Genomic DNA, 25348 nt, shown 5'->3' with positions numbered 1-25348 from the left:
GCACGCTGCACAACTAAATGAAAAGTGTTGTTATTAATGTAGTATTTCTCTACTGCATGACCTTACATAACTCATCTTTCACCCAGTGGCCATCAACACAAAGCTGCTTGCAAGCCACACCGCTGAGATGAGGGGGGAGAGGGATGAAGAGCACAAAGAGGCAACTCTACATTTCTCCAGAGCACAGATGCAATCTCCAGAGAATTAATTTACAAACTTGTGTTCTCTGGCAAAACATGCCTTTGGCAAAGTTTTTTCAAGTGAACAGAAGAAGGCCCCTCACAATCTCTGGGATGAGACCGCAGCTTGCGGTAGGTTCCCGGTGCAAAAGCATGGGTGTGAAGGAGGACCTTATCAGAGGCAGAGCGGAGGGAAGGAAGAAGGCCCAAAAGACCGCGGTTGCTCAGGCACGGCGCAGCGGGCAGCACCGGGGCGGACACGGGCGGGCAGCTGCAGCCTGGCCCTAGGGGACCGCGCAAGCTGGCGCCTGAGCTCCTGGGTCGGGGCATGCCGTGCGGCGGAGGGTGGCCGTGCGGTTGCGCTGGCCACGCCGTGGCGCTGGCAGTGGCCATGCCGCGTCGCTTCCCACGCCACACCAACGGCAACAGCCACATCCCCAGCCTAGCCCGGCCCAGCCCGGCCCGGGTCGCATGGCCCCCGCGGGAGCAGCTTGTCCCCCGCCCAGCCCGGCCACGCCCCGCGGCGCTGCACCGCGCCCAATGGGTGCAGGTATATTTGCATACCGGCCTCTCGGCGGGGACATAAGTGCGGCGCGGGAGGGGCGGCGTGGGCAGTGAGGCCGCCGCGGGAGTGCGGGGTGTGTGTTTTCGTGCGCTCCCAAAAGCGCACGAACTTGATTTGCAATTGTTTTTCTTAATTTGTTTGTGTGGGAGTTTTTTGTTGTTGCTGTTTGCTTGTTTTTTTTCTTTTCCCCCCTCTCTTTCTCCGAAACTTTTCTGCGGCGTCAGAGCGCAGGGAGAGAGGAGGCGCGATGGAGAGGAAGGCGTTCCTGGCCGCTCTCTGCCTGTGGTGGGTGGTTGCTCCGGCCGCCGGCGGCGGTAAGTCCCAGACGCGGGGAGGGGGAAAGTGTGGATGTAGGGTGGCTCCGGGTCATGGCAATTGCGTTTTGGAGACGGAGGTGTGTAGAAGTATTGCTGGTGTGGCAGGAAAGGAGAGTTTGCAACTTGGCTTTGCGAGGCTCTCCCGGGGTGCCAGGGGTGCTGCGAGACCTGTGTGACGTGGGGTGACCTCTGGAGAGTGATGCTGGGGAGAACGGACGGCCTGGCTGGAGACACCTCGAGCTGATACCCTGTCCGCAGCACAGGCAGAGTTCTGCCGGGCTGACGAGGGAGGCTGCGGAGGATTGAGAGGTGTGTGTGGTTTTTTTCCACCCCTAGGAGCAATGTGCCTTCCGAGAGTCCCTTACTGGAGGCCAATTGGCACAGCGTTAGCACCGCGCTGGGTCCCTCGGCTGTGCATGGTGCTCTCCCCGTCCCGCGGGAGCCCAGCGCCCCAGCTTCCCAGGGCTCAGGGTCCAAGTTGTCTACGGCAAAGCTGAGTTTCGTCCCTGTCATGGTAATGTTTTTGGGTCGTAGTTAAGGCCTTCAAAGCAGCTGAATCCCCAGGGATATGGTATCACTGGGATGTGTGTCCGTATACAGAGATACGGTTTCACTTACAAGGCAGCTGTTGCGCCTGCGTTTGTGCACCTGCGGGGCAGGAGGAAGGGGTGCATGTGCCTGTGCTGACTACTAGATGTTCGCTAATGCTCTCTCGGCAAATCGCGACACAATTGCGCAATGGCGGCTTTAATGAGCGAAGAGACTAGTTTTGGGAGACTGCTGCTCCTCCGGTTAGCTGTACCTTGTCACAGTCCTACTTAAATGTGTATCCTTAAAAGTTTCTGGCCTTAGAAGAAAATGTAACTATAGCTCTTAGAGGTGATACCAAAACGGAATATGGAAGCTGCTTCTTTTTTTCCCACCAATGGTGCCTTTATTATTTCCCTTGTATACAAGGAAGCATTCAAAAGTAAGAGGATGGGGTGCTAGGGCACAGCCAAAGGAATGTGTTCTTACTTTAAGTCCAGTCTTGTGCCATCAGGGACAATCAAAAGCAGTTTTCATCACAGCATCCAAGTTTCTTACCATAAAAAACAGTCTTCTCAGAGCAAGCTTTGATCCCTGTCAGAACTCAGTTACTACGGACATGTTAATGATTACATTATGTCTTCCTAGGAAAAGTTATATGAAAACAGGTTGAGCCACCATCAGAAAGCTGTCCAAATCTTCAGTCCCACACTATGTCTTGCACTCCACAGTAAAAAGATTGTAAGCCATGGAAAATCCATGATCCAGCCCTCCAGGAATCTGGAGTATTTAATAAGCAGCTTTAAAAAAAGAGTTCTAGGTAAAGATAACATTGGTGTTCCAGGAAAAGATAAAACCATGACAAGGAAAATGTTCTGATCTCTATTTTTACCAGTGTAAGTACAGAGTCAGGGACTACAGTGTTGTGTGATACTGCCTTTTGCTATGGCTGTGTTTGCATTGGACTTAGTAAGGGCAGCGTGGCATGGCTTTTCCAGAAACAGTGCATTTCAGAGAAGGTACAGAGGTTAGGATGTCAGGCATCGTGAGTGTGCTGAAGAATAGTGTGAGCACTTGCACTCCTAGAAGTTGGCTGGAATCTCTTCTGTGCAGGAAGTTACTTGCTAGGTATAGCTTTCTCATGCATCCTTCCATCCGTATTACTGCAAAGTCTCAGACAGTGATTGCATTTTATTGTCTTTGGCTAATTCCAGAGATCCCAGAGGGACTGAAGGATGGCAAGAGCTCTGCTGGATTGAGTTCTGAGTCTCGCAGCTGCAGCCAAGGAAGAAACTATTTGACAGGGAGTGCCTGCGAGAGGGGCGAGCACCTGTGCGCACAGTGCAAGAAGAACAGTTTGCCCTTGTTCTGCCATTAGTAGGATTTGAGCTTGGAGGTCCCTGCTCAGTACCTGGTTTCAAGCCCAGGTGCTTTTCAGAGGTGTTGCTTGTACCGTTGCCTCTGGCTGGGAAGTGACAGAGAAGATACTCTCTAGGGCTGTGCCATTAAGGAAACATAAATAAAGTTGCATTTTTTTACAAGAAATTGAAAAAATAACCTGACTTGTGGGGTAGATTTCATGGGGTTGTAGTGCACAATAGTCTGCTTTCAGTTTATAGTGTAGATAAATTAAACCACAAGAGTAGCTGTGATAGAGCCCCCTTATTACAGCTGACGTGAGCTTGCTTCATTTAGGAATTCAATGTGACTGATGGATGGATGATCCTAATGCTACTTATCATCTGAGGGAGGAGTTACTCCAGTTAACTGCAGCTGGTTATGTAAATGTTTGGTGTTACGTGATGTTTGCTGTTGTGTGTGTACATGTCTCTCTGGGCTTGAGTTTACAGTCCAGCAGGATAAGTCCTAATCGTCTTTGCACCCAGCTAATAGTATTTCCATTTCTGCGTGCCTAATGCTAGGAAATTATTGTTTATGAAAGATTCCCTTTTCAAAATGATAGTTCAGGTGCACTGACTGGCAAATACATTGTTACCTTATTTGACATCCTGTGTCTGGTGTGGGCAGTTTAACTTTTGATTAATATTCCAGATGCAGTCACTTCCCTAAAACTCGTATTCTCAACCCAGCTGACAATGGTGAACAATTTTCTTCATCAAAATCAGTCTCTAAATCATGTTGGGCTTCCCACAAAGGAAACAAGAAGCTGAGTTCTTTTGATTAGTATGTCAGCTCCCATTTGTATGGTGTCAGATGCTTGAAGTCAGTGGGATGCTTTCAGAATTGATAGGATTCCGTAACTGAACGGAGTTTCATAAATTGCAATCCAAAGTGTCATAAGGCTTGAACAGGAAAATTAAACTGCTGACTTTCCCTAGTTTTTAAGCTTTTTAAATTATTCTTCTGAGTTCAACATTATTATTTATAATTCAATGTATGGAGCAGCTTTTTAAAAATGTGAAAACAGATTATGTAAATAGAGGTGTAAAAGAAACATCAGAAAGTTCTCAGAGCATGATAAAATGGTGGAGTTTGACAGCGCATCCTGTAGGCTGTTGGAAAAGCCAGCTTGGGTCTGAAATTGGTGGCTTAATTCAGATCCCTTTTCCAGTTCCCTATATAATCCCTTTGCAGATCACCTTATTAACTAACCAAAAAGCAGTATCCGGAAAATTTATTTTCTAACAGGGGCTTGTGTTTGCAACTACGAGCCTGGAAGCCTTTGCAATGCAGAACATGTGTCTTCATACCTGTGCTGACCTGAGCCTGGGAAAGCTTGGGTTTTAGCACAAACATGGATTTGTTTCAACTGTACATTTTTTACCTTCAAGCCTGCCTCTCTTCCAGGTCTAGTTTAGAAATTGACTTGCATTCTTGTAACTAAAAACTTTTGTGTCTCAATGTGCACATACTGATGCATGTGCACATACTGATGCATGATTCATCTCCAGTTTCTACATCTATTTTGATCTTCCATCTAATAGATGGTATCTATTTTAGAAACATGCTGAAGACTCCCCATTTCAGGATTTTTCCTGGTTTAATTTGAGTTAAAACACATTATCCACTGGTGAGTGTGGGTGTTGACTGTCTCTGTTTTTCTTTGGCTTTGTGTAAGGCTGGAAGAATGAGACCCAACTGTTTTGACTAGTGTAGTTAGGACATAATTCTAGGAGACCTCTCACTTCAAATCTATGAGGAAAGGTCTTTGACAGAAGTCTGTGTATGACAAAGTTTAGTTCTGAGTCATTTTGCTAAATAGACCAAAGTGAGTTTGAGGTATGAAAGTAGAAAGGGGAAATGCTAGTTTTCAGAAGGCATATGCTTTTTTAGCTTCTCTATTGCAGTTTAAAGCATGGTATGTTGAGATGTCAGTATATGTGGTGCATGTGTGTGTAGTCTTACATAAATCAGTACTATATCCAAAGGATATCTTGCTGCTGGGAACTGAATGTATGTGGGCACTGGAGAACGTGACATTGTGAGTGTAAAAGATGCTAACAATTATTTCTTCTGACTTCCTAATTCCTGATACAGCATGGCTAAATGAGCAGAATGGTCTTCTGCCATTTCCTTAACTCATGGACTGTTGCTTTGCAGCTGCTGCATTCCTGGTGAAAGGGACTATCTCAGTGCTCCTGTGTTCTTAAATGCTACCCAAAGACTTTTAGGGTGAATCACATGAGTATTTGTGAAGCAGTTGGCACATCTTAAGTGGTAGCTGCCACTGTACAGCAGTCTTAAGTTTGGTGCACTTTAAGTATGGTACACTTAGATTTGTAAATTTAGTTTATTACAAGCTTATTTCCAAAAGACATATGGTCTAAACTTACATGCAAATTGTAGCATGTGCTTGTAATTGAAAACACACTGCAAGACATAATATCAATTTAATTTAGATTTTGGATGATTATCAGGTTTAATTCAGAAGGGAAATGACATCTAAGTATGAAAGGAGGCACTATTAACTAGTAAGCAGGTGGACTGTGCTTGTTCACCTTCCTGTGCTGGGAAGGAATAGACATAATTGAAAATCCTTGCATTTTGTGGACAGTTGAAATCTATTCTTGGTCCTTTCCAGGTTTTACTGATTTGCTGCTGAGTTAAAAATTATAGTTGATGTTTAACCAATTGGTCTTTGTCACTTTTTCTGGCTAAGAGATAAATAACATAAGTCTAAAGACTTCTTTCACAAAAGGATTTTGTACTGTGTGAGATTTTTTTTTTAATGTGCAGAAATGTAAGAAAGGGTAAACTTCTGAGTAAGATCAGGATTTGATTAGTTTGGTCATTTTTTCTTTTAGTAGGTAAAGTCTTCTTTTCACCCTTATGTGAATCCTTCTACTGGTTTGGAGAAAGGTGTTTTTCATAAACTTATCCCTTTAGGGGGAAAGAGGAAGGAAGGGGGCCATCAGTGTAGTTATCCTGCATTAGGTAGCAAGCCTAGCACAGTCAAGGTTGGAACCTAAAGCTGAGCACTGCCTCAGTTCAGTGAACAGTTCTTGTCACTTCCCTGGGCATGCTTTGCTTTTTCGCAGATGAGAAGTCTTGGTGAACTTGAGTGATGTAAAGATGACAGTCTCTCTGACGCTTGTACTTGAGCATTTGTTGCCAGCATTTGTACTGGTTTTACCCCTAACACAAAAGGTTAGACCATGATTTCAGTGGCCATCCAAGCAGAGCACGAAGCACTCTTGGCTTTGTACAACTGCCTGAGGGTTGTGTGAGCTTATGCTAAGTCACTGTTGTGCTGAGTATGGTAGCTTGAACAAGGAGACCAAAAAAACCTCATTGCTTCTAAGTGATGCAGCACAACTTTATGGAGAAATACAAATCTATCATTTATCATCAAAAACTGTCTGCAATGGGGAAAAAGTGGAGTGGAAGCCTGTTTTGTGTGTATGGTGTGAGGCCCTCGCCTTGTCCATTTGTGTTTCCTATGGTGGCTTGCAGCCATTCATTAATATTTGTTTAGGAGTTCGTGAGAGCTTGGTGGTCGTGCTGCCAGGAAGCACAGCAACATTGACCTGGCCCAAGTTTAGCTGTTCTTGGAAAACAGGCAATCTGTATTTGTTGAATGTGAGTTGTCCAACTAGGGCTTGGTTTTTGAAAAGCATTGGCATTTAAGTCCACAGTTAATTACAGGGTCTGCTGGGTACAGAAGTACTTAAATGACCGCTCCTTTTATGTCTAATTCAACACTTAAGTTTCCTCCCAGACAAAGGAAGTTGTGAGCATGAGGCATAAAGTCACTTCTCTGCCTTGGCAGGAACAAAAGGAAAACTTATGTTTTGAAGCTGGAGGGAGTTCTCTGAGAAGTGATCTTTTCAGGCCATCACATGCTTTGTCATTGGTACATGATCTTCACCTGCTCCCCAGCCTCTGATTCAAAGTAGCTTCAGGCAAAGGAGGACTTTTTCTAGTCGTGTTGCTTGTCAGATGATTTGAAAAAATACTACCTTCAAAATAGAGGATTCTACTTTGCTAGTTCATTTTTCTTAATGCATGTCTGGACTTTTCACCTGCTGTTTTTCTCTGTTGGTAAAAAGTTAAAGCTAGCACTTTGTAGAACTGTGATGACTTTGCAGCTCTTATTTCTAACATGCTGCAACTGCTGGGTGCTATTTAGAACCTTGTTAGTTCTTGTTAGTTAGATTATTGATGAAATGATGTGGAAGATGCACCACCAAAATATGTAATTGTACAGTAGGAACTTGCTGCTTTCCTGAGTGTACTGCGTATGATTGTCCTGTGCCACTGCTGTGGTAATTCACAGGTTTCTGGTTAAGGTAATGGGAAAAATACTGACTCTTAAAAGGAATTTGTACCTCCCTGACAGCCGGCCAGATTGCACTATTTTAGCAGGACCTTGGAGAGAGGTGCAATTTTCACTCTTTGATTTTCTCTTTATGTGGCCATTGTGGCACAAAAGGAACGCTGTAGGAAGCTAAAATTGTGTATCCCACTTTTTTCTGTTCCCTATACCGTACCCAATACAATATATTGTACCTGTGACTTCTGAACTGTTTGTCTGAGTATTCTAAAGCAGTTATGTTTTTCTTGTGCTCTCGCATAGCAGAAGCTGAGAACAATTTTGAGGGAATTGAGAGCAAGTTTTCCTTACGGACACCTGCAGAGCCCGTTGAGGATGTCTGCTACCTGGTTCCTGGGCAGGTGGACAGCCTGGCACGCTGCAACTTCAACCATACCAGTAAAACCTTTGTGGTGATCCATGGGTGGACGGTAAGAAGAAAGGGGAGGAGTCTCCCTTTTACCTAGCACAGTTCATCAGGACTGTTTTTTTTTTTAGCTGAAGTGTTGGTACACCTCAGATAGTATTAAGATACTACCTTTTTAAATTAAAAACCCAACAGGTGACTGGAATGTATGAAAGCTGGGTCCCGAAGCTGGTGGATGCTCTGTACAAGAGGGAACCTGACTCAAATGTCATTGTGGTGGACTGGCTGGTTCGAGCTCAGCAGCACTACCCAGTGTCTGCTGCATACACAAAGCTGGTGGGAAAGGATGTTGCCATGTTTATTGACTGGATGGAGGTAAGACATGTAGTCACATGTCTCACATTGTTTCTTTATCTCCTAGGACATTATGTACAATGATGCAGCTGTTAATCATCTCCTGTGGGGTAGATGTGGTTCACCTGTTGCAGACAGTACTTTTGCTGTATTCAAAATCTCAACTTTAATGGTTATCTCTTACATGGGGAGGCCTTTTATAGTGCTTGCTGGAAACTTCACCTTGTGGTCTGTGGAGCCCGCAGTATTTCTAAAGGCTCTGAGAGGTTGCTATGAAAGACAAGTTCCTATGTATTGTGCAGCAGCCAGCCCTTGGGAAAAACAAGTCTGCCCTGCCTTTAGGGAATACTTAGGAGATCCAGAAGCTTGTGGGTTGGAGTGGCCAAAAGCCTTTGATATGGTACAGTGCCCAGTGTTCTGTCCTTCATTCTGCATTCCTGGCTGCTTAAATTTTACCTGAACCTAGTTAACTAGAGTGACCTAATAATGCACAAAGTTATGTTAATTTTATGAAGTGTTTCTTCTGTTATTCATGGTTCAAAGAGAAATCCCAGCATTTCCAAAACATATTCCCTTATGTCTGTTTTCCCATATGGCTTTAAACAAATCTGTCTTCTGCAGGAGAAATTCAATTATCCTCTCAACAATGTCCACTTGCTGGGCTACAGTCTAGGTGCTCATGCTGCTGGAATTGCTGGGAGCCTGACCAAGAAGAAGGTGAACAGAATTACTGGTAAGAAAACCTGTGGTTTTAAAGTGGAGAGTCTTCTCTCTTCCGTGCTGAAGTACTATGTTGCTCTGGAAAATCACCAGAATAACTGTTCCTTATTGGTATACTTTGGTTATGTGTTCATGGCTTATTGAATCTGCAGGACTGATATTTCTGCAGAAGAACTGGAAAAGTTTCAGAAAAGAACAACAAAACTAGTGGGTGGGAAGCTTTGATCTGCTTCTGCACAAGAAATGAGTGAGTAGGCAGGGATTCATTGGCTATGAAGAGAGACTGTTTGGGGGTGATATGGTCGAGACTGTCCAAATCCATGGCTTGAAGGAGGTCTCAGCACCTCTTGCAGCACAAAAATACAAGCTGGTTGTCTTCATCCAGGCAGTCATCCCTTGCAGCTGGTGAGAGCCCTTCAAAAAGGTCATGGGATAGATCCTCCTGCAGTGAGTGTAGTACCTGCAGAAGTCTTTGCTGTGGGATGCTGTGGATGCAAGAAGCTTACACAAGCTCAAAGAGAGACTGGACAGATAATCAGATTAGATCAACTATGGGTTACTTGTTCCTATCAGGATCAAGTTTTTAAGTAATATTCCAAACTAGAAATACTATTGGGAAAGTGTGAGGAAGGGGAGGGAAGTATACATATGCTTGCTCTGTTACCGTGCGTTCTTGAATGTCTACTTAAGGTAACTTTGATTTTTTTTTTTTTTTAAATAAATATACTAGACAAGGCAGAGTGCATAGCCACTAGAGGTGGTTTGCAGCCCAGCACCTGGAGAGCTGGGCCACTAGCACTGATATCGGTGACGAAGGAAGTACCAATATTAGAAAACGAGGCTAAGAGCACTCATCTGTGATGTCTTTGCTGCTGAGAGAGCTTGGGAGGAGCATTCAAATGGGAGGCTCGCTCCTTTCCTCCTGGCACTCTTTGCCCTTCCCAGGTCTGGCTGTAATTCCAGATCTACAGGTGTACGGAGGGTTGGGCTAGGCAGCAGTCACATTAGGAAAGGCTAACTCTTGAGAGGTGATGGGTTAAAACCAGGAGGTTGAAGCACTAGTCTCTCTTCTATTCTCTTGGCTTCAGTTTTGTTGTTTTCACTGGAGCTGCCAGATCACTCAAATACCAGTAGTCCTGTTATGCCTCCACAGTGCCCAGGATGAACCTTTCACTGTGGAAGCCGCACAGGGAGTGATGAGATGTGGTCCCTTGAAGCCCTCACAGCAGAAGGGGAGGCAGCTCAGTCTGAATGAGGCTGTGAGTGGGCAACCCAGGTGCCTGTCACCAGCAGAAGCCATTCAGCTCTGCCTTCAGCAGTCTCTCAAGTAGTTATGTGGATTCAAGAGATGGTGCTTGTTCACTGGCAGAGTAGTTCTGTGTGTTTTTTCATGTCAGTGTTGCTGCAGCTTGACAGTTTGCTATAATAATCCCCTTCCCCTTAGGCAGGTAAATGGTGAAACTCATTTGATTCCCAGTTGTTCCTAGGCAGGGAGTTAACAGCAAAACATTTTCCAGACTTCATGCTTGGCAGGTAGAAATCTTGCAATTCTTGACAAGAGAGGAGGACATCAAGAAAATATTTACCTACTTGTTTCTTCCGTCCTCTGGAAATGCCATATCTGTAAGGAAGCTACCTGGGTTTCCCTACACATATTTACATACACCTTATTTTTTTTAAACAGTGACAGCACTTCAGGGTAGTGTGTTTGGTTCTCCTCTATATGTGAATGCTGCTTGAATGATCCTCCTGTAACGTCTGCACTGGCACCAGCACAGTGTGCAATATTCCAGCCCCATGCAGTAGCTGAGTTTGGCATTTTTTACTACTGTCAGTGCCTTTGGCAGATGTTAATTTCAGTTTTTCTCTGTGGCTTGCCCCATAAAGGGCTGGATCCAGCTGGTCCTACCTTTGAGTATGCTGATGCCCCTACTCGCCTCTCCCCGGATGATGCTGACTTTGTGGATGTCCTACACACCTACACTCGAGGCTCTCCAGACCGCAGCATTGGGATCCAGAAGCCTGTTGGACACATTGATATTTATCCTAATGGTGGAGGTTTCCAGCCAGGGTGCAACTTGGGAGAAGCACTCCGGCTGATTGCTGAAAAAGGCTTTGCAGGTGAGTCTGCTCCAAAATGAGCAGTGTAACATCCAAAGGGAAGTCTTCAGTAGCCCGGAGGTTTTCTTGAAAGCAAAGATCTCTGAAAGACACAGGAACTTTTAAGTGCTTTTAAAAGAAATCACCTAATAAAGCCAAGCTCTGGCATAGTAGACAGTGCCTATCAGCAGTGTTGCTTAGGGTTTTATGTCATGATATGCATGTATGTGTACATATTAGACATTTTCATTCTTTCAAGATATGGATCAGCTGGTGAAGTGCTCCCATGAACGATCCATCCACCTCTTCATTGACTCCCTCCTCTATGAAGAAAAGCCCAGCATGGCCTACCGCTGCAACACTAAGGAGGCCTTTGAAAAGGGTCTCTGCCTGAGCTGCCGGAAGAACCGTTGCAACAACTTGGGCTACAAGGTCAACAGAGTGAGAACAAAGAGAAACACTAAAATGTACTTGAAGACCCGTGCTCAGATGCCCTACAAAGGTAGGTCCTGCTGGCTTACAGGTGAGCAAGACTAGTGCTTTTGCTCAGCTGTGTGTCAGTGTAGGTGTATGCTGCAGATGACAGTGTTGCTGCTTTGGTGCCCCTGGGGTGCAGGGATAAAGCTTGCCTTATGGTGTGGAGGTGTTGGGGTATAATGCAAAAATGAAGGTATTTTGCAACAACTTCCTAAGTGGCAAAATTAGGAAAATCTCTGCTTTGTCCCAGTCACTTGGAACAAGTGAGCCTTCAAAATTATTTCAGTGTTTTTCATCCAAACAAATTTTTCTTACTGATGGGAAAACAATCAGCAGAGCTCAGCTTGATGGGCAACTTGCTAAAAGATGTGCAAATGGCAGAGTTGTGCCTTTGCCAGGGGAGCACCAGGCTTTGTTGAAATATCACAGCACTTCTTGATTTCTGTTGCCACAGTGGTGGCACTGAGATAGACACTGTCAGAAAAAAAACTCGAGGGCTTTCAGCTAGGGAAGTAGCTTCTGAATTGGATTTCGCTACTTTGTTTTTTTTTCGTGTCCTAGCTTTGACTGTTACCACATGATGTGCTCATTGTGTGATGGACCAGAAATCGGAGGGTACATTCCTGTAGCATTAGAATAGCTGCAAGACTAGTGTTCTGTTGGCATTTGCTGCTTAATCTGCAGTGTCAGTGGGTAGGAACTTTTTTAACCAAGACTCTGATACGAGGAGAGCACATATGACTTGATTGATATCAAGCTCAGCAAGTCTTACATATCTATAATAAATTTGAATGTGGTACTGCACACTCTGGGTTTAACATAAATGCACTGCAAAGGAGTGTTCTAATTGTGATGCCCTTGAATCCTAATCTTTACCTGCTTGTAAAAATAACTGTGTTCCTCAATTTAGTATTGTGGGCATATTCCAGCACAGAATTTGTCTGAGAGTTTTGGGGTCACTTTGTCACCAGCAGTCTCTTTGGAGGTTGACTTTTTTTTTCTAATGGCCTTTTCTGTTCTTTCAGTCTTTCATTACCAGGTCAAGATCCATTTCTTTGGAAAGACTAATGTGACCAAGACAAGCCAGCCATTCCTGATCTCTCTCTATGGAACTCTAGATGAGAGTGAGAACATAGCTTTCACACTGTGAGTAGCTATGGAACTAACTGCAATGTACCATTGAGCCTATTAAAGGCCCATCTGAAGAGCTTTGTTCTTGCTCTAGCTCAAGCATCTTACAGAGTGTCAAGGTGCCCTTGATCAGGGGGATGCATCCACTGCTGAAGCTAGAGATCTGAGCTCTGTAGGAGCTGTTCTTGATTAAAGTTCTGAAATACAGACATTAGAAGTCTGATCTGTGGCTGAGCCTAGTAAGACTTTTTTTCTGGTGTGTTAGGTTTCTTATTTTCTTACCTTTTCAGTATTGTTGTTGTGTTCCAGCTCCTTAAAATCAAACTGCAAGTTGGAAGTTAATTGTCTTTAGTCTGTAGGCCTCTGTGCAGAAGCTAAGGGATACATGGGAATTGCTTCCACAGCTCTGCAAATAAGCCAAAATCTGTGATTGCATCCCTGCATGTAAACTGACAGGGAATGGGGCTGAAAAGCACAAAAGTTGAAGGAACTATACTCCAAGGAACCTAAACTGTTCCTGGCTTGTGCTTGTCTATCTTATTTGAGAGCCATCAGCACTGGAGAAGATACTCCTTGTCTGACAGTTTGTCCTAGGATTTTTATCAGCCTTGCTGCAGAAGGCTTTTCCTTGTGATTGTACAGAAGCTTAAAGGTTGCTTCCTTTTCTGAAATACATACAGTCTTGGTTCTGATTCCACTTCATTTTGTTTCTGTCCAACAGCAATCATTACTTCTTCTATTTCTTGTTTCTTCTCCTCCCCACAGGCCTGAAGTCTCCTCAAACAAGACATTCTCCTTCCTGATTTACACAGAAGTGGACATTGGTGACCTGCTTATGCTGAAGCTGCAGTGGGAGAAAGACACCTTCTTCAGTTGGTCAGACTGGTGGACTCCTTTTACGTTTGACATCCAGAGAGTCAGAGTGAAGTCAGGAGAAACTCAGAAAAAGTAACTTGTTCTGATTGTCATAAGCTGTAGTAGTATGTTAATTGGCAGTGTTTCCTGATGCTTGATATCCCACAGGGTGGGACAAAACATGGAAAGCAGTTATAAATGGGTGCAGCACTGATAGCGAGGGCTCCAGTGGCACCAAACTGGTGGTTTTGTTCATCCGTGTTCAGTTGTTTGCATCCATTTGGATCTACAATTTGTAGTTTTAGTCCCACGTAGGTTATTTGCTTGCAGATACTGTATGTCTTGGCTTAGTTACAATATGCAGGAGAGGATACAGATGTGAGCCAACATCTCTGTATTTGCAGCTGGTCTCCTTGTTTTTCTTGCTGGACATTTGCATAGGTTTTCTTGTGAAGAACATGCTGAAAGGAGATTTTTAGAAACCCTTACCCAAAAAATGTGTTTTCAAAAGGAGTCATTGCTTTAAGCTGGATTGTCTTGGGAGTTTTCACCCTACTTGAATGATAGGGAGAAAACTGAAACATGTGGTTGTTGGGAGGACATTGCTAATGTGTGAATGTTGAACCAGCAAGTCTGAACAGAACTACTTTGACCCGAATCTTTAAGTACGTTTTCACTGATTGGGCTAGATGATCTCTAAAGGATCTCTTCCAACCCCTACCGTTCTGTGATTTTGTGACGTGAGGTGTGTTAGCAGAAAATGGACCCAGAACAGCGTGTGTTGTGTGTGTAGTATTGTGAATAATATGTTCCTCCTTGAATAAACAAGGCAGTCACTTGATCAAAGAGCAGTTACCAGAGCTGAACAAATATAGGGGTGGGGAAAGTACCGATAAATAGAAAAGCAACTGCTTAGTTTGCTGGAATTGGCAACCTACTTTGTTTGCAGACATTTGAGGGAGTAAGGCTTGTTTCCCAGGATCATTCACCTCAAAGTGACACAAGGACTGATATGAATAAAGATCCAAGGGACTTTGAGACAGAGCTTCTACTGTTTTAGCCATCAGAAGATTTTATGCAAAGGACCAGCCAAAGTAGTGGCTACACATTGAGGTCCATGCATATGTTTTTAGCAGCGTTTCTTACACAGTGTTTTGTTTGTCACAAAATTATTTATTTTAAAATAATGATTGTCTGACAGGCATGTAAAGTAATACTGCACCCCATGTTGAAGTATAAAGACTGCTTCCAAGCACCAGTCCTGGTCCCTGGTTGAAAAGAGATGTCTGGCTGAGATGTTTGTCCAATGTTTGTTTTTCAGGGGAGTGTTCTGCTCTCGGGATGGCACCTCACATCTCAGCAGGGGAGAAGAAGCAGCAATATTTGTGAAATGCTTGGAGCAACCTGTCAACAGGAAGAGAGGAGGGTATGAGCAATCTTTATGTTTTGGGGTTGAGGGGAAGCTTGAGCAGGAGTATCTGATAAAACTTTTAGTTGACTTGGACATTAGTCTTCTCAAGGAGTCAGAAGCATCACAACTCAGCTAACCTCAGATTTCCTTATGGCAACTTAACCCCTCCCTCCCAATTTGTTTCTGCTAACCACCTTCTTGTGTGGTTGTTAGCATGTCTGAAAAGCAAGTACAAGTCACTGCCTCTCACACTCACATGGTGGCCAGCTATAAATGACTGTTAAGGTTTAAAGACAAGGCACTGAAAGAGGACAACATGCCTCTTACCTGAAGATGCTCTACATGTACTTTTTAATTGAGGAGCATCCAAAAGTACATGCTGACACACATCAGAGCCCTCCCCATCACTGGCCAGCAGCAGATTTGGAGGCTGGTACAGAGCAGGCATATGCACATGCTCTCTCTGGCACAGTGCTTTCTGCTGGCAAATCTCACGTGAGTGACTTGCTGATATTTGCATCTCCGATTCGTATTAGAGACAGAGCCTTTGTGCTTAATAGCTCTTGGTGCACTTTCATTTGTTTGATCGATAATTTTTCTGATGCAGAGTGAAGTTTCAAATATGGGGTATTTGGACTTTATCCACTAAAGTTTGAGATGGAGAAATAGTTGTATTTGTTTTAGTGCTATTGGTTTGTGAAAGGTACCATGAGGACACTTCTGGGCTGAGTTCTAGGTCTGCATAAAAAGGCAGTTGTGCTGACCTTCACTCCAGGGCAGTGATCTGGGGAGGCCTTGAGTTCTGCACATGTATCTGACCTGTGTAAAATGAAGCAGCAGCCAGGAAAAGCCCAAGTACATAAATTAATTTTCTCATTAGGTAATATTTTAATCTTCAAGTCTCAAAAATATGACAGAAAGGAACAAGTGTCGTCTATCTTCTTTATAACCTTTTTCTTCCCCACAGTGTCAAGAAAGCCTCTAAAGAAAATTCTGCTCTGGAGTCTGCTTAAGTGACAAGAATGAAGACTATTTTTATTTTTCACCACACTGGGGAGGAGCAGAGTCAGTTCATCCCCATGGACTGGATGTTCAGAACCAAATATATAGAAATATTTATCCACTGCTGGCTTTTTGCCTGCTATTTCTAGCTATTTTAGGAGACTTCTTGTAAGGAAGTCTCAGCATAAAAAGTTACTAACAATAAATATACATTATCCAAATAGTTAAAGAAACCTGCAGAAGAACTTGCCAAAGGCTTGAGTGCTGGGAAGGAATAGGTAATTTTGGTTAATCATGATGCCTTGTGACAAGGTTTCTTGACATCATATACTCCATAGCAATTTTCTAGTATTTGTTGAAGCAAAGCCCTGTATGTGGCTTTTCTTTCAGAATTCTGAAACTAGACAAGTTTTACTGTCTTGGCTAACTAAATTTTGAGGCAGTTCAGTGGCTTGGAGTTCATTGTCTTCAAGTGTGTGTTTTAGAAAATGAGTAAGTTTCTCATGTGAAAAAGCACCTTTACTGTGTGTATTACTAAAAGATGTCAGGGACTGATTTAATGTGGGGATGAATTTCTCGTTTGTGGTTATGAATGTGTTTTGCTGGAGGTAGGTCCAGTGCTGCTTAGTGATAGATATGATCTGTTGAGCTATAGACTTCTATACAGCTTACCCTGGAATGAATAGCAGTTGTAGGAGAAGACAGCAGTATGTGTCCTATGCAGACATTCAACTTCTCATGTGTGCTTTCATTGCTTGAAAATGAAACCATCTAGCCTCCAACACTTTGTAAATAAGGAACTGCAAAGGGATTGAACTAGCAAAAACTGCAGGAAACAGTTCAGGTTTTCCTTCTTTCCCCTGTACTCGCCACCACCCCCAACACTTACATCCCTGTACCAAAACTGTGACAAATTTCCTCTGCTCTTTGACACCAGACATCAGTCATGCGGCTGCGTGGCTACTGTATACAGTCTTCAGTACAAGTGAGTCCACTTGACAGGTAGCAAGCACGCTTTTGCTTCCCTGCACTGGAATTATGACTGCTGGTGACCCACCTCAATTTGTTGCTTGGCTGTGATACTGTACTAGATCCTAGGAGCGGCTTGGTTTTCTGACATGAGGTAGAATTCAGCAAGGAGCAGGAGCTCTGACACTTAAAATGAGCCTGATTGCGTGATGCACAAGAATGAATGCTCTGGCAAACACTTTAGTTGGATATGCTGCAAGTTGCCAAATATATATATGTTGAAAGAATTCTGCTTCCTAAGTAACGTGAAATTTTTCCTAGTGCTCTGAAGGCTTCTATAGCCCTCAGTTAACTTCCTAAAAGATAAAGTTCTGGGAAGGCAGAAGGCCTTGAAGGTAGGCACTTGGAAAAGTGTTATGTGAGGTGTTGATGCTGGCTTGTGTAGTCTTTTTCTGCATGTGCAAGACAGTGTGGAGGTGGTGATTTGTCCAATATCATCCCATCTTGAAAGCAGAACCAACATGTATGCATTTGTGTGCACAGCTTGTTTTTTTCCAGCCATGGCTGCTAATATATTTGGGGATAAATGTCTTAAACAGTGCAATATGTTGGAATATTAATAACTCTGAAATAGCTCACATTTGATTTTCTAACCCTTAAACTGCAGCGGAGATAGGATGAGTCACTGAGGGTGGGATTGAGTATTGAGCCGTTACATTTGAGACCTCTAAAAATAAATACAGTGATTTATTCCCTTTAGACTTCACATTTTGTTGCAGTTTTCTCTTAGTTGGAAATGTCTGAACAGGTATGCTCCTAATACAGAATTGAAAACATACACATACAGAACCTGGATACAAAATAGTGAAGGCTCTTGTACATGAGGATGCATGATTGAGCTTTGGTTGTTATTTATTAGCTGTAAATAAGATATTTATGTGTGTAAAGATAGTTTGTATATATTGCTAAAGTTGCTGACAGTCTCTACATTAATACAGTCGTGTGGTGTTAATCTGTATGTAGCTTTCAGATTTTTATCAACAAAACACTTAACGTTGCATTATTTCCTGTGTGGTTATACTTTTTCTTTAAAAAAAAAAAGCTCCTCATTTTTATACAGAATGGGAACTTATGATTTTAATAAAATTCTCAAACTCAAGTCAAAGTCGTTAGTCTCCTTTTGGTAAACGGTCTGCTGTCTCTTTTATGTGAAGACCACAGCCTTTTGCTTAGATTCTTGGGTTGAAAAGATGAAGTAAGACACTTTTTTTTCTTTTTAAAGCAATATGTGAATTCTTTTTTTCCCCCCATTTTCCTGTTACCTGTGGAAATGTCATCATGTATTGAGACATGAAGGAATCACTATCTGCCAGCAGCTATCCCCATCACAAGGGATATAACTGATCACCTGCATTTTTTGGTTTTAAAGTTTCATGCCCTTTTAACAACTCTTACTTCAGAAGGCTAATTTTCTCTCTTCTGGCAAATGTTAGAACTGTGGTGCTGCACACTCTAACAAAATAGGGGTGTTCTGACCCCATGGGTGGATGAAGCAAGCACCAGTACCACTTAAGGAAGTAACAGGGAAAACAAATCACTTTGATGTGAGCATAAGCTGAGCTGAAGAGTAGTTGCATTTACTGTGATGCACAGCACGCTTCTGCTGAGGCCCTGGGAAGGGTAGCACCACAATTAAGGACAGTTGTGATGTCACCAATATACGTACATTATTAGGAGAATTTAGAGCAGCTCTGAGTTGGTGTGGGAGACTCTGCCTCCAACACTCCTGGTCAAAGAGGGTGCCCTTGGACAGGTGCAAATCTTTGCACCTGTTGAAAGAGGGGAGGTATGCAACAGAAGACACAGGCACAAAGATGAAGGATGAGTGGAGTGAGAGGCATGAAAGGCAAGGGGAGTAGGAACTACCCTTGGCTAATGAAGGGGAGAGGGAAGACAGAGGAACCCAACCTTTTGAGAGGGGATACGTGGAAATGCTAGCAGTAGATGTTCTAAGGACACTGGCTTTCCCTTTGTCAGTTGCTTGAACTGGGGAGTGGAAGAACTACAGTTGTACAAGAGCAGACCTGTGGCCACATTTCCTAAAAGCATGATGAAATATTACTATTTTTAAGCCACAGCAGTCTCACTATGCTAAGCACACTATTAGGTAAAACAGAAAAGAAGATTTTTGGTGCAGGGTCAAGAACCCAGGTTTCTACTATGAGCCTTAAGAGCTATCCCTGGCGCCCTTACTCTTCCATCTTGCTCTGCAGTGCCCAGCTACATCAGGAAAGGGGATGAATCCTGCTCACCCTGCCAGCTGTCTCTGTAAAGGGCTTTGGAGGGGGATAGATTGTCCCGCGGTTAACCAACAGCTTGAATAAGCAAGAAGAGCTACTCTTGACTGAAAAGAAGGAAGTAAAGGATTCAGCTAATGTACCTGCAAGGTAAGCAACTCCTGACTCAAGTATGTAGTACCTAATTTTTATTCCTACATATTCCTTTTGACAGATTTTTGGAAGCGGCAATGAATGTGCTGTCTGTAGGTGTCTCTGTACTCAATTAGCAGTTTGGTAGTTAGTTGATTTGACTTTGCTCTACTGAGGCACTGTATTCTTCATACATGCCTGAAACATGGCACCTGGTTTCACATCACGAGGCATGTACTTTGTTGGATTGCAGGGGGTAAGAATAATAGCTTATCATCTAAAGTCCAAGATTAGTTCCTCTGTAAAAGATGAAAAAGCACTCAATTGTTCCTCTGTATTTCCTCTGAAGAAACACTCAATTGATTCAGCAGTGAGCAAACTATTCCTCTTTTCTCATCTGTAAAGCAGGGGGTTGATTTCCACGAGCCTTGAAATCATGAAGGCCTGTATAAATCCCAGATCTTTGTATACCAATGCTATTTTTTCCTTCACAGATTGTGATGACTAGCTATGGAAAATGCTTTTCTCCCTTCAGATGATAGTTGTGTGTCTGCTTTATTCTGTGTGTTGTGAACAAAATGTCAGAAGCTTGCTGCTTTGAATGAGCAAGACATTGCAAATGGCTTGTTTCTAAAGCTGGTCATAACCACATCTTCAAAATAAATTTTCAATAAAAGGGGAGAATGAAAGTATCTGTAGCATTTTCCATTTTGTTTACAGCTATCAGTGTAGGGCTGTCTGCTTTCTGATTCTATCAATCCAACCATAGCAATATTAAAATCCTCAGGCCCAAGGGGACCAAATCAACTGCCACCAGGTCAGCATTCAAATTTCAGGCTTCCCTTGCTGCCTCATTCGAGAAAATTCTTCCACTCAGATGTTTTTTTGTAGCAGGTCTGGAAAGTTACTGCTTTACACATAAATAAAGGGATTAGCATTCTCCAGTGACTGAAGAACAAGGAAATGGGAAGAGGAAGGGAAGGGAACAGTTTGGCAGAACATCCCAGGTAGATCTATTCTTAACAACGCCTTTATATCCATGTGTGGTGCTATCTCAGCTCACCAATGCTCAGGATGCTTCCCTAAATCACTTCAAATTAGCTCAGCCAGAACAATGCATCCACATCAGAAAAGCAGATGGGCCATTTTGGGTGTAGCAGATGTTAGTGTGTGGCTGCACTGTATGTCTGATGATGTAATCTCCCAACCATTCATGTCAGATAAACACCATGTTCTTCATTGTAGGCCCTTCCTGTGGGAAGTAACTAGGTATTGTTAGTTTTGCATCTTGCCAATGACTCTGGAGAGTCTCTATTACTGTTCATCACCCCAGCATGTCGTACTACTACTCGGTGAGCAGTTGGACAGCCCAGCTGGCCATGTGTCACTCCTCAAAAGTGCCAGGAAGTGAAGACATTCTTGTGTTGCTCCACCTAGCAAAGGGTGTTTTTTTACCCATGATTGGCTATAAACCTGGGATCTTCAAAGTAGTGAAACAAGGACACTCCCAAACAGAGAGAACTGTCAGTGCAGCCTTGCTTGTTCATATGCACAAGTGCTCCATGGAAAGTAGGAGCAATGAGAGCAGATTCCCATGCTAGAACAGGTTGAAAAGACACTAAGAATAGCAATGCTTTTTCGAAAGAAGCATTAAAAAAAAAAAAAGCTTCCAAAGGTTTCCTTGCCAGCTGGTGGTGCCTTGCCAGCCTCCTCAGGCTTTGGTGAGGCCCTTGCTACCTTCCAGGGGCATGCTGCATTCAGGAGCTTTTGAGGTTTCCTCCTGCAGCCTGGGAGTTTGCTACTGCACAAGCCTCCTTTTAACCTTGAAGTTACAGACCTCTCCCATGGCTGACTGTGGATGTTAGGAAAGGGCTACCAGCCTTGTGCTCCTGGTCAAAAGGCTGACTTTGCCCTCATGCTCTGAGGCCTAATACAAACCCCACTGGGGCTGGTCTTTTTGTTGACATTGTGGGCTTCTGAGTGGTTTCCCAACACCTGGCATGATATCCCAGATTTAAAATCAAAGCTCAAGCTTTCCTGCTTTTGCTCCTCTTCTGCATTGTTACCAAACAACTGAGTACATACAATGTCAGGTCGTGATCTGCTCCAGCACTAGGTTAAATACCAACTCTGGATGACTTCTCAGAGATATTCCCAGCATCTCTTGGTTGGTACAGACTTGCTTGTCTGCAGGATGCCAGAACAAACAACATAATTGCAGTGATGTAAATAGGACCCAATAAAAATTAAAAAGAAAAGAAATTAAAAAGAGAGAGGTGGTACATAATACCTCGTTTAACATCTAAGGTCTCCTATAGTGTGGTATGAGACTAAGACAATCCCAAGCAAACCCCACTGTTTGCCTTCTTGGCTGGCAGATCAGGAATTCCCATGGGCAATGGGAGCCATCTCAGGGATGCTCTCACGTAACTCCAGGTCACTGCTCTCTGTGGTACACTAACCCCATGTCCCAGGTGGTGTGCTCCTTCTAGACCCTTACTGGGTCTTGCTCTGAAGCCAGACATGGTCAAACTGATTCTTAATCTCCTCGCTGCTGCCTAGCTGTGAAATAAGCAACTGCATAGCTAGAGCAGATGGTTTCTTGGTCTGTAGCAGGGAGGTTCAGCAATCAGGAGATATGACAGAAGCCTAAATTTTGGAGCATTATGCTACATCTCAGTGTCAATGTTGACAGAAATCAAATGAAAACAAAACAGAAGGCAAAAAAAAGGAGCAGAAATGTCCAAGAAGAGGGAGTCTTTGGTGTTGCAGCACTTTGTACAGTACAGTACTGTAATGTAGTGAAATCTGCCATATCAAGAATAGCAGCGTAAAGCTGTTAAACATCCCTCTGATTTTAAATATGCATTGTCCCACAGGATACCATGAAAATGGAAGTGTGTACTTGAGGTTAGGTGTGCATTTGAGTGCTTTACACTATGATGATGCTTATTTCGTCCATAACAAACAAATCCTAAAAAAAAGTGTGTAAAGACCCATTACAGAAAGATCACTCAGATTACAGAATGAATGGAAAGTTATAAATAAAGGTTGAAAATAAGAAACACATATTCATCCAGAAGAATAAATCAAGAGGAAATGGAAAAGCAAGAAGAGCTCTGCCTTGGCAAATTATTCCACTCAGAACACCCACCTACATATTCTTGAATGTAATTGAGATATTATTTATATCTGACTATTTTTTTCCCCTTTTCAATGTATTTATAACCCAGACACAAAATTAAGCCAAATTTTGTTGTTTATCTTGGCAAAATTTTGCCATTTACTTGCAAGAGTTTTCAGTACAAGGGTAAAATGTAAATCTTAATCTGTTTGATTTTTTTTCCCAGGCCTTAGATAGACAGACAGACTTAGTGCAAAAAAAAAGACTGCTTCCAATATCAGTCTTTTCCTAATGTCCTGAGCACAGAGCAGTGATAAAGTAAGCAAATGCCTACACAATGGCCGATTCAGGAAATGAAAGAGGTTTGTTTCTTTTTTTTTTTTCAAAAAAAACCCAAACAAAACATTTTATTTATAGAGCTGTGTTCATCTGCTTTGCTGTAGTTCTTTGTTTTTCTTTTAACATCGGTGAGTTTAAAGACCCTGGGGAGAAATCAGGGAAATGGTGGGGAACATTCTTTTGACAGTAACTTTGCTCCCTTACTCAATGGATGTAGATTTAAATTTGGAGCGTAAAACAATGGCATTTTTGTTGATGGATATTTTTTAACGGAAGACTTAAACTCCAAATTGCACTCAAAATTGAGTGTAATTTTACCCCTCTGCATTTGAAAGTATCGTTCTGAATTTCTGTGGAAGGAGGGCAGGAGGACAAACCTTCCATGTAAGGTTTATTTGAGACTTTTTGTCAGTGCTCAGGCAGCCCTCTCTGAGACATTTCAGTTACTTCTCTTTGGAGTGCCTTGTGTCTAACTGTCAACTTGTTTGGTTTTAGTAATTTCAAGCTTAACAGTCATAAGTCAATGGGTCCTGATGGGATGCATCCTAGAGTGCTGAGGTAGCTGGCTGATGTTATTGCTAAGCCTCTCTCCATCATTTTTGAACAATCATGGAGAACAGGTGAGGTGCCTGAGGACTGGAGAAAGGCCAATGTCACTCCAGTCTTCAAAAAGGGCAAGAAGAATGACCCAGGAAACTACAGGCCAGTCAGCCTCACCTCCATCCCTGGAGAGGTGATGGAATAACTCATCCTGAATGTTGTCACTAAACATATGAAGGAAAGGATGGTTATCAAGGTTATCAACATGGATTGACCAAGGGGAAATCCTGTTTGACCAACCTGATAGTCTGCTGTGAGGGCATAACTGGCTGGTTAGATGAGGGGAGAGCAGCGGATGTCATCTGCCTTGACTTCAGCAAGGCTTTTGACACTGTCTCCCACAACATCCTCATCAGAAAGCTCAGGCAGTGTGGCTTGGATGAGTGGACAGTGAGGTGGATCGAGAGCTGGCTGAATGACAGAGCCCACAGGGTGGTGATCAGTGGCACAGAATTGAGTTGGAGGCCTGTGGCCAGTGGAGTTCCACTGGGATCAGATCTGGGGCCAGTCTCGTTCAACATCTTCATCAACACCCTGGATGAGGGGACAGAGTGTACCCTCAGCAAATTCCCTGATGGCACCAAACTGGGAGCACGGGCTGATTCCCCAGAAGGCTGTGCTGCCATTCAGCGGGATCTCAACTGGCTTGAGAGTTGGGCAGAGAGGAACCTCATGAGGTTCAACAAGGACAAGTGCAGAGTCCTGCATCTGGGAAGGAACAACCCCATGCACCAGTCCAGGCTGGGGGTTGAACTGCTGAAGAGCAGCTCTGCAGAGAGAGACCTGGGAGTCTTGACTGATAATAAACTAAGCATGTGCCAGCAATGTGCCCTTGTGGCCAAGAAGGCCAATGGCATCCTGGGATGCATCAAGAAGAGTGTGGCCAGAAGGTCAAGGGAGGATCTTCTCTCCCTCTACTCTGCCCTGGTGAGGCCTCATCTGGAGTCATGTGTCCAGTTCTGGCCTCCACAGCTGAAGTGGGACAGAGAACTTCTGGAGAGACTCCAGTGGAGGGCAACCAAGATAATCAGGGCACTGGAACATCTTTCATATAAGGAAAGGCTGCAGGAACTGGGGCTGTTTAGTCTAGAAACGAGGAGACTGAGGGGTGATCTTATTAGTATTTACAAATATCTAAAGGGTGGGTGTCAGGAGGTTGAGGCATTCTTTTTTTTTCTATAGTAGCTAGCAACAGGACAAGGGGTAATGGGATGAAGCTGGAATACAAAAAGTTCCATTTAAATATAAGAAAAAACTATTTCACTGTGAAGGTGACAGAGCAGTGGCAGAGGCTGCCCAGAGGGGTTGTGGAGTCTCCTTCCTTAGAGATCTTCAAGACCTGCCTGGGTATGTTCCTATGCAACCTGATCTAGGTTGACCTGCTTCTGCAGGGGGATTGGGCTAGATGATCTGTAAAGATCCCTTCCAACCCCTACCATTCTGTCATCAACATCTCCATGATGGTACCTTGTTAGCTGTCAAGGAAGTAGTCCCATTGCCTTCAAGACTTCCTTGGGCACCTTAAGGGTAATGATTAACTGTGTTTACATGGGAGCATTCACTTACAGACAGAGTATAATCAAGCTGGCAAAGAAATCTGAAAAGTAACTTTGAAGTAACCAGAGATGAGAGCTTGTATTCCTTACTAAGCTTGGACCGGGTGCTTGGACACCTTTGCGTATGTATGACTAAGCCTCTATGACTTTCTCCCCAGAATTATGCTAGCTTGCTGCTGAATACTGTTTTCTGTTTCTTTCATTTCTCTTTTGACCAAGTTTGCAGAATTTTGCATCCTTCCTCCTATCAATACCCATGTGCTCCCTGTCCCTTGGCCTCATAGAAGCCTGTGTGTTACCCTTTCCAAGACTATCTTCTATCCAGCCAGCTAGCATCCCAAGCCTGGCCTACATCAGCTACTTCTCTAAGGATCTGTAACTATTCTTTTTTTCTATACCTGTGAAATTCCGTTTAACCTCATCTTTTTGTGTAAAAGCTGCTATGGATGGGAAGAGAAAGGCATCATACTGAGATAACAAGATGAGTGTTTCCAAGCAATCCATGAGTTGATCACCATATTAGATTAAGAGGACCTACCTGTGAAACTATTG

General features: G+C 43.4%; 1 protein-coding gene across 2 annotated transcripts; it reads left to right on the top strand.

The window, feature by feature from the left end:
* The first annotated feature begins 759 nt into the window (after window positions 1-759).
* LPL (lipoprotein lipase) lies at window positions 760-17907 on the top strand. Of its 2 annotated transcripts, none has more exons than XM_062017813.1 (10): window positions 760-1058; window positions 7630-7793; window positions 7925-8104; window positions 8705-8816; window positions 10691-10924; window positions 11163-11405; window positions 12406-12526; window positions 13277-13459; window positions 14688-14792; window positions 15745-17907. In XM_062017813.1, exons 1-10 carry the CDS (start codon window positions 992-994, stop codon window positions 15788-15790), a joined length of 1455 nt encoding a protein of 484 aa, XP_061873797.1. In that variant the 5' UTR covers window positions 760-991; the 3' UTR covers window positions 15791-17907. The 2 variants fall into 2 exon arrangements, with proteins under 2 accessions (XP_061873797.1, XP_061873795.1); XM_062017811.1 differs by having other exon boundaries at window positions 7627-7793.
* Window positions 17908-25348: the final 7441 nt, after the last annotated feature.

This window comes from Colius striatus, chromosome Z (assembly GCF_028858725.1).
Source record: "Colius striatus isolate bColStr4 chromosome Z, bColStr4.1.hap1, whole genome shotgun sequence".
NCBI classification, from domain to species: domain Eukaryota; kingdom Metazoa; phylum Chordata; class Aves; order Coliiformes; family Coliidae; genus Colius; species Colius striatus.
The sequence above is the reverse complement of the archived record's forward strand: the minus strand, read 5'-3'. Positions and strand labels throughout refer to the sequence as shown.

Bases quoted from the DNA above. Each gene is read 5' to 3' on its own strand.
- LPL (XM_062017811.1), top strand. From the start codon at position 992: ATGGAGAGGAAGGCGTTCCTGGCCGCTCTCTGCCTGTGGTGGGTGGTT. The intron at 1,059-7,626 runs GTAAGTCCCAGA...GCTCTCGCATAG, and splicing joins TGCTCCGGCCGCCGGCGGCG to CAGAAGCTGAGAACAATTTT. The intron at 14,793-15,744 runs GTATGAGCAATC...TCTTCCCCACAG, and splicing joins GTCAACAGGAAGAGAGGAGG to TGTCAAGAAAGCCTCTAAAG.